General features: G+C 46.0%; 1 protein-coding gene across 1 annotated transcript; it reads left to right on the top strand.

Moving 5' to 3' along the window:
• Nucleotides 1-1623: 1623 nt before the first annotated feature.
• Nucleotides 1624-9419, top strand: tent5d (terminal nucleotidyltransferase 5D). The gene is made up of 3 exons (XM_029847681.1): nt 1624-1943; nt 3861-4181; nt 4332-9419. The coding sequence occupies exons 1-3, from the start codon at nt 1929-1931 to the stop codon at nt 7941-7943; spliced, it is 3948 nt and encodes a 1315-aa protein (XP_029703541.1). The 5' UTR covers nt 1624-1928; the 3' UTR covers nt 7944-9419.
• The last annotated feature ends 6165 nt before the right edge of the window (nt 9420-15584 follow it).

Below are 15584 nucleotides of genomic sequence, written 5' to 3' on the forward strand. Positions count from 1 at the left end.
TAAACTCACAATTTGTCAAGATAACCTGCATTTTTCCTACTTTATCCTTTTCTATTGTCATCTTGTACCTTGGCAACAAACCTGAGATTCAACGAGCGTTCTGTGTGGCTGTGGATAGATTTGTTTAGTTTGCTGGGTTGTATTTTTTGTTGTAAAGATTTGAGTGACAGTGGTTGATTATTACTGAAACTGTAACTAAATATAAGCAATGGCTCTTCGACTTAATTTGATCACATCTAGTACTGCTAGATAAACTGTGTGACTGACGACACGATGATTTTGACTCTCCAAATTTAGAATGTTAAAATTATCTTCTTTTGTAGAAGCAACTACGACGCAGACAACCCCCTGCTCAGCGACTACAGTCGACGGTGCGAGAGGATTCCCCTCTACCTACTTCCGCATTTGCTTGCACCTTTAACTTCGTATTTATTAGATAAAACAACTTTAAATTGTATTATAATATGGTCTCTTTTCATGTGGGTGTGTTTCCCGCCAAAGTTAAGGTAATGCCTCTTTAAAGACTCCCGAAAACGTTTAAATTAATAGGACGCATGCGCAGTGCTGTGACGATGACGCGGTAATGGAAGTGTTTGTTATTAATTACGCGCGCTGTGGCTGAATTGTACACTAATGACGGATAAATGTACAGATACGAAACGAGTCGTTGCATTTCCATAGTGCAGTTTAAAATTTCTACAACTGAAGACATATTTCGACAGGACAGAACCATGGACCGACTTTCACTGTCGTCACACGGTCACGACGCTGCCAGCAGTGCTCGCGCCTCATTCTACGTCACTAGTGACCGCAAAGAGATTGGGCGCGCGTGTACACAGCAGACAGGTTCTATCCGGGCTAAAAATAGTTTGTACCCGTTTCGTTGGGTTGTGGTACATCTCTAGTGACGTCATTTGTGTTTTTCCCTGCAAAGGATGAAATTGACCTTTTCTCTCCACACGCTGCTTGTCTTAAAAAGTCTCATCATGTTTTAAGTGGAGCTGTTTATGCAGACTTCCCTGGGGGCTGGTAATCGATTATTTGCAAATGCATCGAATTTAGAAATAAGAATCAAGTCAGGAGGACTTGGGCCAGGCGGAAAGTAAATGCGGCACAAGGAGAAACGGGATCATTGGTTATCCACTGAGGGGAATAAAAGATCCCCGCGGCCAGCATGGGGAGGGGGGCTGGGGTTTTGGGGGGGATTAACGGCTGGGTCAGGGGGAAGGAGAAGCATGGATGACTCATACTGTATGTGCAGATACTAGTCTGGACATAGAACAAGATATTACACCTGTGTTCCATATTAGTTAATGGCACATTTTCTTAAATGTTTCACAAAATTATCTTAACTTTAAGCTGGCTGACTTTACATCGGAGTCTTAAGATATTTACCCCTGGACTCCGGCACGCTCTTGTTCAAACTATTCTTAATCCCGTTTATGTTAATCCTCCAATTTGCTAATTTAGATGCTAAACTTTGCATTTCACGCTATTCTCACGGGGCGTGTAAGGTATCACGCACACAGTCATACTACACAGGTCGAGCATGACAACATACAACTCCGCGCGTGAGTTGTAAGGCGCGCGGGCGCGCGCACATACACACCAGTCATAACTGAATGACGGAAGGTCGCCATGGAAACTGCGTTACGCTCCGGGCAGTCGAGGTGGGGGGGAGAAAACAAGAGCGCGAGGACTCACTCCAGTCTTCATTTCAGCACCACGCGAGCTTCTGGACAGCGCCCGAATGAACTCGCGCGACTTGAGCCTCACATGCCTTATAAGGGATAGAGCAGCATCAGCACCGAGCCTGGCCGGAGTGGGAAGGGAGTCCCTAAGAAAAACAAACGCACGTCCGAGAGACACCGACACGAAGCTCTGTGGCTCGAGAAGTGCATCAAACCCAGAGCCAGACGCTGCCTCAAATGTCACAGCAACAGGTAAGCATCTTCGGGAAAGTTGGATCGTTCACTCGTGACGTGGAGAATGTCGGCCAATATGATTGCATGGCAAACTAATCCCTACCAGGCGCTCCTTATCCATCACCCCCGAAGTCTCTGGTGTATCAGTGCGTTTGTAGAGGAGGTTAAAGTGAACACAAGATAAGAGTTATAGTGATATCCAGCGAGCTGTGGATCATAGCGCGTCCTGTGAGTATCCACCGGATGCGCTCTTGCTTGAAGATATTTGCCGGAAAAACACAAACAAGAAAAAAATCAACTATCGGATCAAGTTACGCTGTATATCATTTTCACCCCATCTTTGACATCTTTGGACATTAAAACAAAAATGTGGTTTATTTGTGTACTGATCTCTGTTTATGGAAGAGCTGTAGAACCCCTACTCTGTCTGAAGCTAGAGATTTCTGGCAATATAATAGTTTTTAAAAAAAATTAATATAAACCTGAGCATATGTATTCTTGTCCATGACTTGCAAGGACCTCGGATTTGTTGTTTTCCGTGTACGTGATTGAGAATGTGTGAGCTGAACTGATACGCCTGGATGAGTCACTCAGGCTGCAAGTTTGCAGAAGAGTGCCAAAGGGGAGGGGGAGATAAAAGGTTTCACTGGAAAACAGTCCTGCAGTGCCGCTGTGCCTCCCCAATGCATTGTTCCATTAATACATGACCAATGTTAGCACCTCTAACTCTATTATTAGTCTGAATGATTACTTTGTCCAAAGTTTGCCTGCTTACGGACAGCAGTGCATGTGTTCTGTTCAGTGTTCCCAGTCCTTAGAATAGATTTCCAAATACAAACGGCTCTTCTGTAGTGTTCATTGAATTGTGATTTTTTTTTTTTAATTGAAAGTAACAAAGACCATGTAACAAATTGTTTGTGGATGTGATTTAACACTCTAATGTCTGACAGTTCAATGCATGACAATCAGGAAACATCCCATTTCTGTCTTTGTATCCCAGCGTTTAGCCTGCTGCTTTTGCCAATCACGGCAATCACTAGCATTCAGCTGTAGCAGCAAGTGACAAGTATTGACTGAAGCAAACAATAGATGATAATGGGCTGCTATGAGCACTGCTCCACACTCAAAACTTACGCACTTAGGCTCCAGCATTTTTTTCACAAACACCCACAATCATGCAGTCAATCACATTATATTGATAGTCATAGAGTGTTCTGATTACCCTGTTGTGGTAAATGTTTTGTTTATTGGCAATATTTTGCAAACACCGTCTGATCCAGAGAGCCTTAATGTAAAGGCTGCATGAATTATTGCTGGAAGGATCCCACTGTTGAAAATCAAACACAAATGACAGCAATAAATCTACATTTGTCGTACATTGTGTTAACAAAATGTGAGCAGGCAGATGATTTTTTTCTGTGAGAAGCACAGTTTATTATGGCTGGTGCGCAGCCTAACACAGAAACAAAAAAGCAGATGTGTGTTTAATTCGTGTTGGTGTGATTAATGCAGCCTGGTGCTGATGACTCATTTAGATTAACTCTTGCTCTACCTTTACACCCATTCAAAACAATCAACAAGCAAGTGCGGCACGTATACCCTTGAGAATTATTATTATCATTATTACTACCATTATTATTGTTGCTGTTCTTGTGTTATTGCTATTTTTACATTCTATTTACTTGTTTTAATATGAGCAGTGGGAGAATGCTTAAGCAGACCTCCATGTGGGTCTTTTGGCTCGTCAACACGGCAGTTACAGTAGCCCTGTGGAAAAGCTGTCAGCCAAGCTGTGACTAGCAGACAGCCGACTGGTGGGGGCGGCACACGCAAGTGTTAATGTGTGTGTGTGCTAGACAAAGAGAGAGTGTTAGAAACATAGCATTTTTTTTCAGAGGTTGTAATACAATTGTTGTCCTCTGTCTCCGTTTTCAGGACAGCGGCATGTCTGACCCCAAACCCAAGCCCAGCCAGCGGTTCCACAGTCTAAACACAGAGCAAGTGGAAGTCCTCCATCAGGTTTTGTCAGAGGTGGTGCCAATCCACGGCCGTGGGAACTTTCCCACCCTGGAGCTTCGTCCTCGAGACATCATCATTGCCGTGCGGGCCAGGCTGCAGAAGCAGGGAATCACCGTGAGAGATGTTCGTCTGAACGGCTCCACTGCCAGCCACGTGCTGGTCCAGGACAGCGGAACAACCTACAAAGATCTGGACATTATCTTTGGAGTGGAGCTGCCCAGTCAGGAGGAGTTCCAGGTTTGATTGTGGATTTAACTATCTCTGTCTCAGTAAAGTAGTTTTTAATGACATTATTCATAAAACAAAAATATTAAGTCATTTAGTTAAATGGTGAATTTATAGCTGATGTGATGAATTTGTCATGTTGTTGACCTTTTCTTCTCCCAGGTGATTAAAGAGTCAGTGCTGGGCTGCTTGCTAGACTGCCTACCTGCTGGGGTCAACAGGGAGCGGATCAGCAGCGCGACAATGAAGGAGGCCTATGTGCAGAAAATGGTCAAGGTCTTTAATGAGTATGACCGCTGGAGTCTCATTTCGCTCTCTAACAACAGTGGCAAAAACCTGGAGCTTAAGTTTGTGAGCGTGTTGAGGCGACAGTTTGAATTCAGTGTTGATTCCTTCCAAATCATTCTGGATCGTCTTCTAGAATCCTACAAGCTGCAGGATTCACAGAGCAGAATTAACTCTGCTCACCTAAAGGACCAGTCTGTAGAAAATCACAGTAAAAGCTCCCAATCTCTGCTCAAACAGTCCAGCACTCAAGAGAAAACCGCTGGAGATGTTCCCAGTGAAGAGGCTGCTTCAAGTGGCCAAACACAACAGAGAGATGAAGAGGGCGAAAAAACACAAGACTCACAATCGCACCTGTCGAACCAGACGAAACGGCCCAAAGATGAAGAACATGACAAAGAGGATACACCCTCAGAGGTGAAGGACGAAGCAGCGCAATGTGAAAAAGTCACTGACCAGACATGTCGAAGAAGCCCTTTATCAGAAAAACAAGAAGCCCCAGAGAAAACAGAACCATCGGCTCCAACTGAACCCATACAAGAGGCAGACTTCATGGAAAACACTCCACGGCAAACACCGGTCGAACATTCAGAGCAAAACCAGCCCAGTGATGGCTGTCAACCACCACCACCTCAAGATCGTCCATCTCAGTCAGAGAAGACCAAACATCCTGCTGTACACCAAGACCTCACACAGCAAGTGGAAGCCTCCAAGGAGCCGCAAACCTCAAACAAAACACAGCTAGATTCTCCAGAGCTGGCAGAAGAACATGTCACAGATCTGTCCACGTCCTTCCACAAAGGTCAAAGAAGTCATGAAACAAACCAAACACAAAGTGTGTGTGCTCCGGAGGAAAGCACGTCTTCACAGGCAACGACAGACACACATTTAGCTGTTTTAACAAAAGTAGGAGACGCGGGGGAAGCAGAGAGAAAAAATACAATGGAAATAAATGAAGAGACAGGAGAGATTTTAGGATCAGGGGCAAAAAACATAGACAACATAGAGGGTATTGATTTTTCTCGCTCCACCTCTTCCACATCTCTTACAATTTACAACCCGCAACCTACAGGCACACCGGATACACTGCAGATTCCCAGCTTGTTGGACATCTCAGATAAAGCATCTAACACGGTTGATAGCGTCAGCCCTCCAGATACTCAGGATAATTCATCGGCACCTCCCTGCCTTCCTTCTGACAAAAAGACCTCCTCCTCTTCTTCTAAGGCCTCAGACAGACTATCTCACATGGTGGTGCTCAAACACTCCTCCCCCAAACCACCCCGGCGGATGTGCAAGAAAGTTGTCCAATCACATCAAAATCCAGTATCTGAAAACGAATTGGTCACAGCATCGTGTCTCAACACAGATCTCAGCTCTAATCTTGAACCTCAGTTATCTTCTGACCCAAAGCCAACTACTTCGAGTTCAGCCCTGACACCTGATCCAACAAGCAGCGTCTCTACCACTCCAGATCCTGGGACTGAATCCCACATTTCCTGCAACCTGGCTGCAAACCAAGATCCTGCCCCTGATATCACCTCTGCTATAGGTACTTCATCTCCATCTCAACAATGTTTAGATCCACCCGACAACGATATCTCCTCTGCTATAGGTACTTCAACTCCATCTCAACAATGTTTAGATCCACCCGACACCAATATCTCCTCTGATATAGGTACTTCATCTCCATCTCAACAATGTTTAGATCCACCCGACACCAATGTCTCCTCTGATATAGGTACTTCAACTCCATCTCAACAATGTTTAGATCCACCCGACACCAATGTCTCCTCTGATATAGGTACTTCATCTCCATCTCAACAATGTTTAGATCCACCCGACACCAATGTCTCCTCTGATATAGGTACTTCATCTCCATCTCAACAATGTTTAGATCCACCCAACACCGATATCTCCTCTGAAATAAGTAGCTTAAACCCCGAGAAGACGCAGTCCACAGACGAGGACCAGGTGGAAAAATTTGAGTTGTCCTGTAGAAAAACTGTTCCTGAAGAGCTAGAATCACCCGATTCAGTAGAGATGGAAGTTTTTTGCACAGATACGGCCATCTCAACCCCCCCGACACCTGAACATACCTCAGCGGAGGTCACTGGTGAGGATGGAAAAATAGAATCGTGGAGTGAAACATTGGACTCACCTCAGCCAACCAGTAGCACACAAGACAACACACTCTCTGCCGCTCACTGTGCCACCTCCCCGGTTTCATGTGTTACCCCTCCTCTATTAAATCTTCCCCCTCCTTGCGTCAGTCCTTCACCACCCAGCCTTAGCCCTCTTCCCTGTCTGATCTCCCCACCTCTCTGCCTGTCATCTCCATTGGTGAGTAATGCTAGCCCTGCTACCAGCTTAAATTCTCCACCTTTGAGTTTCAGCCCTACCTCTTCCTGTCTCGGCTCACCTTACTTGACCCCGCCTATGCTTAGCCTCAGCCCTCCTCCCCTCTCTCTCAGCCCCCCTTCTCCTTGCCTCAGCCCTCCTCTTCTCTGTCTCACTCCAAGTGTGGAGTCAGACAGCGATGTACCTCAGGTATCTTTAGACACAGAGCCTTTGATACTGAATGCAGACAATGAGGAGCACTTTGACTCCTCCCCTCAGCCAGAAATTCCAAGCCTGCAGTTGGAAGGTATAAATGGACATGATTATATGTCATCATTGCCTCAGGTTGCACAACCTGTCTCTTTTCCAATCACTATCCCAAGTTCCACCACACACTTGCTGCCTCCGTCTCCGAGCGGAAGCCCAGGGGAGTCTTCCCCTCCAAAAGCCGATGAAGCATCCAGCACTGTGACTGAGAATAAAGATGTCCCTAAGGTAACCACAGACACGCCTGAACAGAAAAACACTCCTCAGGCGTCTGACTCAGTCCCGGCTGTGGAGGTGCTGGCAGAGAGCATGTATGGTGATTTTGAAGCAGCCATGGACCACTTACGCTACCGCCTAATTGCAACCAGGAATCCCGAGGAGATTCGAGGCGGGGGCTTGTTGAAGTACAGCAACCTGTTGGTCAGAGACTACCGACCAGCCAGTGAGACCCAGATAAAGACATTGGAGCGGTACATGTGCTCGCGCTTCTTCATCGATTTCCCCGATGTGCAGGAACAACAGAGGAAGATCTTGTCCTATCTCAAAAACCACTTTATTGGCGAAGAGAGGAGCAAGTACCAGTACCTGATGACGCTGCGTCGCGTGGTCGATGACAGCACGGTCTGCCTGATGGGACACGAGAGGCGCCAGACCCTAAACATGATCACGGTGCTGGCGCTGAAGGTTCTAGGAGAGCAGAATATTATCCCCAACACAGACCATGTGACATGCTTCTACCAGCCTGCCCCATACCTCGCAGAGCACAGCGCCCCCTACATAGCAGAACCGAGCTACTGCAACTACTTCATACCCCAAGGAGCATCAACTGTGCTTTACCAACCATACCCCTTACACCTGCACCCACAGACTGGATTAGTGTAAAACAACGTAGAATTAGTGTAAAACGTAAAATTATACTGTACAAAAATCAGTGAGGAAAAGGTGCTTGCTACAAAGAAATAGGCAAAGAATTGAAATATAATCCAGGGATAAACTGTGTGGTCTGTAGTCGACCTATGGGTGCGGGTTTTCTTCTGTATTCTGCAAGGTTCTTACATGGTCATGTTAATGTGAGCTGGGAAAATACTAATTCTTCCGATGTTAAATGCTAGAAAATGCTGTATGCACTACATGAGTCGTAGCCTTTTGGTCTCCGTAGGAAACTGAGAGTGCTGTCAATATCTCACACACACACACACACACACACACACACACACACACACACACACACACACACACACACACACACACACACATATATATGCAGGTTCTTGAATTCTTGTATATTATTTTCCTGTTCTAAGTGTTGTTCTTAATAAGTTTGTTCAGTATGTAGACCTTGCCTGTGGTTGATATCGTGCATGGATAAATTAGGACTGTTCTTTCACTGCCAAATACTGTGTTGCGACTAAGCTACAGTTGTAATTGTACTTTTAATCCCTTACTAAATGGGGATTTAGTCTGAAAAAAAATATTTAGGGGCAAGTCTGGCAGTGCACACATTATTTTTCACACGTACCTTAATGTATTTTTGGGCTCATTGTAGTCAAGCAGCGCTCCCAGAAATAGATTCAATATGCATGAGTAGCTTAATATATAGTATATCACACCCTGGAGTCAAAGCAAAGGCTTTTGATTTAAAAAAAATAAAATAAAAAATAAATAGAAAATGATCTATTTTTGCAAGACTTTCCAAGATAATATTCAGTGGTAAACAGGCCGGTCAGTTCCTACAGAAGAATACCAAGAGAATTGCCTTTGCAATAGCCTGTACAGCATATTGATTACAATATATCGTGTGCAGAAACACTACATTGTTTTCAGGTAAACTGTGTTAAGATGTAGTGCTTGAATCCCTTCTCTTGTGAGTCTTTTCTGTAATCATGTGGCGTACTGTAGCATCTAGTGTTGGTTGATTTAATGCTAAAGTTTACTCTGTGGAGGTGGCCAAGTTATAACCATCTTTGGGTCATCTCTATACGTGACGGACAGATCTGGCTCAATTACAGGAGGTACGTTTAGACACATACGGCTCCTCGCAGCAAGAATCAGCATCCTCTTTATCTGCGCGGTTGGAATGGAGGTGAAAGTGATGCATCTCCACCTCCAAACAATTCCAAACTGTGCAACAGCAACTATGACCAAAGATGGTTCGGGAAAATCAAGTGCCTAAATGTGAGACATCATTGGCATGTCTTTATCTCACTGCACTGGGGCTAATAATGGGGTGGGCCTGAGGCATGGCTGGGTGTGTGTTCAGTTGTTGACCCCTGTTATTGCTGCCTGTTTTGATGTCTTCTTTAATGTAGTCCTCTGTTGTTTACTCATGTACATTTTGATAATAATAAAAGGGAATCTCAACCAAACTTTACTTGTTACAATAGTTGAATTCTTTCAGTGTAGCTGCAAGTGTTTGTTTGAAAGAGAAAAACAAAGCCCTTTTATATTATATTCCCTCTATTCTCATCTGCATATGTGCCCTCCCCATGATTGTGCTGGCCAATGATCCACTTAAGAGTGGCCGTGAAATCGCAGCGGTGCCAGAGAAGACCGACACCACCCTGTGAAACATTGCCTGTCTGCTCTTATTTAAAAATCAGCTGTCCTTTAGATGCGTTCGGACCCGAATGACGCACAAGTGACGCAACACAGCAGGCTCATCAATGTGGAAATGTGAGCGTGTGATTTTTCGAAGTATGCGACTGAGAGATTGTCAGAGCCTGGCGTTCAGAAGGGAAAACACAGTTTGCCCTGGAGCATCATCAGGTGGTCCCCTTCTTCATTTGGTAATTGAAAAGAGCAACAGCGTAGAAGAAAACAACAACTCTGCATCCCTCCCACCCTTTCGCGCCTCTCGTGACTCTCGTGATAATTGGTAGTGGCACATCACACGCAGTATAGGCTTGCAAATGTGCACGCTGGGATGCAAGCATGTGGCTCTCCTGGAGACAAAGTAAATGTGTAAGCTATTAGGGTCTGTATCAGTGTCTCGCAGACCTCTTAGCCACTCCTGTCCACGCAGGGTTACCATAGAGACAGAGGCAGTGCACAGTGGGTGAAGAACGAAAGACAGGGAAGACCCACACGGCAAGTGAGGGGGCTGGAGACAAAAACAAGGAATAGGAGGAGGGGGGGGGTGAAAAGGACAAGATAGTGGACAGAAAAGAGATGGATGTGTGTTAAAGGGGGGGGGGGTTGATGAGAACAAACGTGAAGGAGGGTGAGTGAGTGGGGGGGGAGGGTAGAGGTAGCGTGAGGCGAGGGGGGTGAAGGGACTGATGGGTGGAGAGTGTGGGAGGTTGTCAGGCACCAGGGGAGTCACTGCGAGGTGGCTGCAGTGACGACAGCAGTAACGTTCGAGCCGGAGCAAGATCCAACCCGCGGGAGCCCCATCAATTTTCCTAATGGCAAGCCCACCAACAAATTCACTAACGCCCCCTAAACACACACACATGTCCACAGGTCTGACACAAGGTGAGTTTTGACTGTAGAAGACATGATATACACCCTGAACAAACATCTAATGTGTTGCTCTTTTGAAATTTCTTCAGTGAATCAAAACAAACATGGCCAATCGTGCCCATCGTTGTCTTGCTTTTCCAAATGAATTCCCCTGCAACATGCTAAATGTTTGGAGAGCAGCTTTGATTTTACCCCCATAATCAACACTGCACCTGCTATTTTAAAGCACTTAGTAGCTCTCCATTAATAGAAACCAGAATGATTTTTTTGAGGGCTTTTAATGCTCCAGTTGCTGTGACTCATGAACACTGGGTAATTAAATGGATCCAGAGTATTCACCATTCATAATTATGTTTCATTTACTACAACTTCAGCCCGTTCCACCCACGCCCTCCATATCCCCTCACTCTCTTCCCTCCCAGCACCCACCTGCCCTGCTGACGGCTATGACTCAGTCCTCTTCTTGCTGAGGGTACAAGAGGATAAAAAGCTTAATGAAAAACAGCCAAGAAAGTGATTTTTCTCAATGACACACAATGAGTCGCACACCCGCTGAAGTTGATGCATTTTATCTACTAATTCACCCTTGACGACACGATGTAGAGACAGCGTGGAGTGCCTCAAAAATAGTTTTTCTGTACTGAAGATGTCGGTGGCGTCACCACTGAGTGACACGGATGGATGATTTCTTAAGGGCGAGTTTGTCAGACACGCGCCATACGTGGAATCGAATCAGTAGACCCTGAGGAGACAATGCTGTCCATCAGACGGAGAACTGCTGTGTTATTCCGCGTGCAAAATCCTCCCATCTGTGCGAACTTCTGGCACAGAACGTACTGTCATTACTTTAATTTCTCTTGCATCAGCCCAAATGATGTAGTGATTCAGAACAAGTGGGAGACAATTTTGGTTCCTGCATGTCTGACTCTTCCCTCTGCAGATCGCTTACGCATCAGCTCAGATTCTGGAACCTGCGGGTTGTGGAGACCTCGCTTTATTAATTATGCACACTAAACGCAGCATAATGGATCATAAATGTCATGTGACGAAGATGCAAGCTTCCATAACAGAGTCAACCAGACAGAGAGAATGAGAGGTTCAGCTGAAAGCTTCACGTACTGGAGTTGGATTTTGGATGAGCATTTTCCCTCCTGAGCTGCAGCTGGTTCCAAGCCCCACATCATGGAGATCCGGACTAGATCCCGGCTTCTGGGACACTCATGCTGTAGGACTCAACCTTGGACTTTGGCTCACATGGTGCTGACTTGACTCAGAGTTTTAACATTTGCATTGGTGTACATTCTGTGATTTGCTGTCAGCCTTACAGCTGAAATGCAAAATACAACAGATGATGGGGAACCTTAAAAAGATGAAAATGCTTTCATTTTACAAGAAAAACTTTCCTCTGAAGCAAATCAACTACAATTAAACGAGCTGCATTTAGCTGGTGTGTGGAAGCAGAAGACCTTTAATCCCAGAGATTTAATAAGAAATCCAGTGCAGCTTTGTGAACTGGTGAATTCCCCTATTACAGTTTAAAATGGGCAGCATTGTCATGCAGGGGTGAACACTGTAGCCTTACAGCTAGAAGGTCCTGGACCTTCTAGCTGTGAGGATGGATGGATGGATGGATGGATGGATGGATGGATGGATGGATGGATGGATGGATGGATGGATGGATGGGATCTCCATGTTTCATCAACGATAGCACGGACAACGTTGCGTCGTATAAGCTGGATTTGGACTTGAACCTGATCTTTTGGGGTGATGATGACTCACGAGTGACTCAATTCAAAGGTTTTTGGGGTCACTTGTTCTTGGGGCCAAATGGTGGAAATCAGTGACTCAAGAAATGAGGAGTGAGAAGAATGGGAACAAGAGTTTCTGGTTGTTGACAGCAACTAAAGGTCAGAATTTACCATTTTATTATTCATTGTTAAATTATAACCTCTATATCACAACATTCACTTCTCATCATCATCTTTAATATTAAGAAGAGGAAGGTGTTGCTTTAGTTTAAGTCCCTGTCCCTTAGAGGCGCTTTAAGAACAAATTGCTAGAATATCCCTTTGGAGAGAACAGTGTCAGAGAGTTATTTATTTAAGTACAGTTTTGGGCCACTTCCAATTTCTTTGGAAAAGAAATAAAAAAAAGAAAACCAGGCACTTTTACCCTCCCTTTTAAGGTAAATCCAGAGAGATGTTGAGTTCTTGGACAGATGATCAACCTGTTAAACATCGTGATCTACAGCAGCATCGGAACACGTCCATTTCTGAACCAATGATTAATCCGACTGTTGAGCTTCTAACCTCGTTAGACTGGCTGCCTGTCTGTCTGCTGGGACTGCTGCTTGTGGGTGTAAACTGTATGCTTGGAAACATCAGCAGGTCAAGGATTACTCTCAGATGTGTACATGCGTGATGGGGGTGGGGGTGGGTTGTGGGGGGGGTTGCGTGCGCTGATGTTTGTGCCTTTGGTTCATGGCACCGCTGCTGTTTGCGCTGAAGCATGTATTAGCATGGGACGGGAGGAGGGGGTGCGTGTGTGCGCGCGCGCACGCGCGCGTGTTCTTGGTATACACTGACTGACGTCACAGACGCCCACTCATTTCCATCTCGTCTGCGTGCGCCGGAGAATAGATCCCCATCTGCATCCAGCGCCACATCCCCCTCTCCCCTTCGCCTTTTCTTCCTCACCTCCCGTTAAACGCAAACCGTCTACGGCAGCCCGGCAGGACCACATCAGCTGGAAGTCAAACATCTGTTCATTACAGGAATCACCCTGGTCCTGTCCGCAGGAAGGACATTTGACTCGGGCTCCCTTCACACAAAATGTCAGTGCGTACCTGTTGGGAACTTGTGTGCGTTTCTCCTCACCGGGAATGCGTGTGTGCGCGCACACGTGCAAAAGTGTGACGTTGTTTCCACAATAAATGCTCATCCACATTTACACGCTGGTATCCCTGGTGACGACAGGACATCGTTTATAATCACTTCCTCGCAAAAGGTCATTCTCGTCTTTTACGCGCAGTCTTTCCTCCCCCTCTTTATAGGATACTTCACACACCAACGCACACGAGGATAGGGCGCGCACACACAGACACACATACACACACCCATGCTGCGGGCGAGACGGCGTGAGTGATGTGGACAGAGGCTGTGAATGGATGACAGTGGGGAGGGGACAGTGACTGGAAACGCGTGGGATGACGGAAGATGATGGGATATGCGCATGAAACGGATCTATTTTGGTCAACATTCATAATCCGTCAGAGAGTTTAAGAGGACGCGTGTACACACTTGGGGTTGTTGCTGGTTGTCAGCCAGACAACCAGGGGACCATTATGACCCAACCCAGTCGTCCAAGCGCGCATAGACGCAAATACAATAACACTAAAGTAAATTAGCCATTTGAAGACACAGGGCCTCTGAAAAGGAGTGCGCGTCTGCTAAGAGCATCTTAGTATCAAAGACGGTAACGACTCGGGGCTGATCACAGGAGACAGGATGAACAGGGGGGATCGATGAAAGAGTCGGAGACGATGTACATCACAAAGAACCCAGATGAAAGAAAATTAAAGAGAGAGAGGGAGAGAGAGACCACCGGGGTGAGATCAGAAAATGATTTTGTCCGATCAATAACGCAACACCCATCATCATTTGTACGCCGACAATGACGTGGGTGGGAGACGGGTTTGATGCTGAAGCATTTGAGGCTGAAGCATTTGAGGCTGAAAGGGGGGAAATGGGACGGTAAATGCGAGGAGTTGTTTTAAAAGGCTGCAGGGATCAACTTTGGCCTGCTGTGTGTAGTTTTGGTAATGAACTGTGTGATCCAGCCCACCGCTGCGTGATTCCGTCAGATTTGCCCCTGGGAGAATAAAATAAAGTAACACTGTTGCAAACGTTAGAGAAGAGCAGCACAAGCTCGATGAGGCCTCGCTCAGCTGCGTTTGCCTGATTAAAAGTGGAGCAATGGCGCCCTCTAGCGGACCGGGGCCGCAATGACGCCGTGCACAAACGAAGACTATCGACAAAATGGAGCCCGGTGCTCGGCCATGATATTGTAGGTCAGAGGGGCATGAAATATTAACGGGATAAACGCGAAGCGATGAGAGAATTTCATTTAAAGTGAAATTTGGTCAGCATTGGGGAGGGTTATGTGGATTTTCGGACCTGTTTGACTAAATAAAGACACACTTGATGTAATCACTTATATAAAAGTACATGTTTAACCTTGCATAACCTACAGGCCGCTTGGCACCACCACCTCAGGTTGCAACTCGAATCAAAACAGAAGCGCTTGCATATATACACGTATATAGTCAGCACACGCACAAATTCTAGAATCTCCCTCGTAAGCCCTTTAGGGGCCCGGGTGCAGTTGTATAGCACAACGGTAGCTCCCTCTGATGTTGCTAAATAAAAGGCTGATATTTATGTCGAGGTGAATGTGGGTCAGGGGCAGCACTCATCCTGGAGTTCATGCAGCGTGGAGGCCTGGCGGCAAGAGAAGAAACTGGGTGGACTTTGTCTGGTGTGTCCGATTTAAGAGGCCTGCGGGCAGCAACGTACAGAAGACGGCACTCACAGCTTCTCCTTCCTCAGGAGAGGCCGTTACTAGCGTGAACACAGGGCAAAGCCTTCTATCAAGAATGAATGGCTCCATGTGGAGACAACCATGGATGACCTCATGCAGGCCCCACACCCTGCTGATGTGTAGCAATATATACGTTGAATGGCCTGGGTTCACTGCTAGTGACTGCTGTCAGATTTCAACTGTTTATACTCATCACACAGATCCCGTTGTGCTTGAAGGCCTGAGATCACCACCGCACATGGATCTGGGACCATTTGGCCTCCGTTCATAGGAGTTTTCGTCTCATACCCAGATTGCACATGGCACCCTTTACCTGTGTTATATGTGGATCTACACACTCCATATGTTCCTAGACTTTATGCCTGTATTAGTGTAATTAGTGGGTAATTCCACAACGAGCTCCTTTCCCCTCAATTTTAAAATGTGCGGATGTTTCTGGAAAAAGCACCAGGCTTGAGACAG

The sequence above is a fragment of the Takifugu rubripes genome, chromosome 14, assembly GCF_901000725.2.
Source record: "Takifugu rubripes chromosome 14, fTakRub1.2, whole genome shotgun sequence".
NCBI lineage: Eukaryota > Metazoa > Chordata > Actinopteri > Tetraodontiformes > Tetraodontidae > Takifugu > Takifugu rubripes.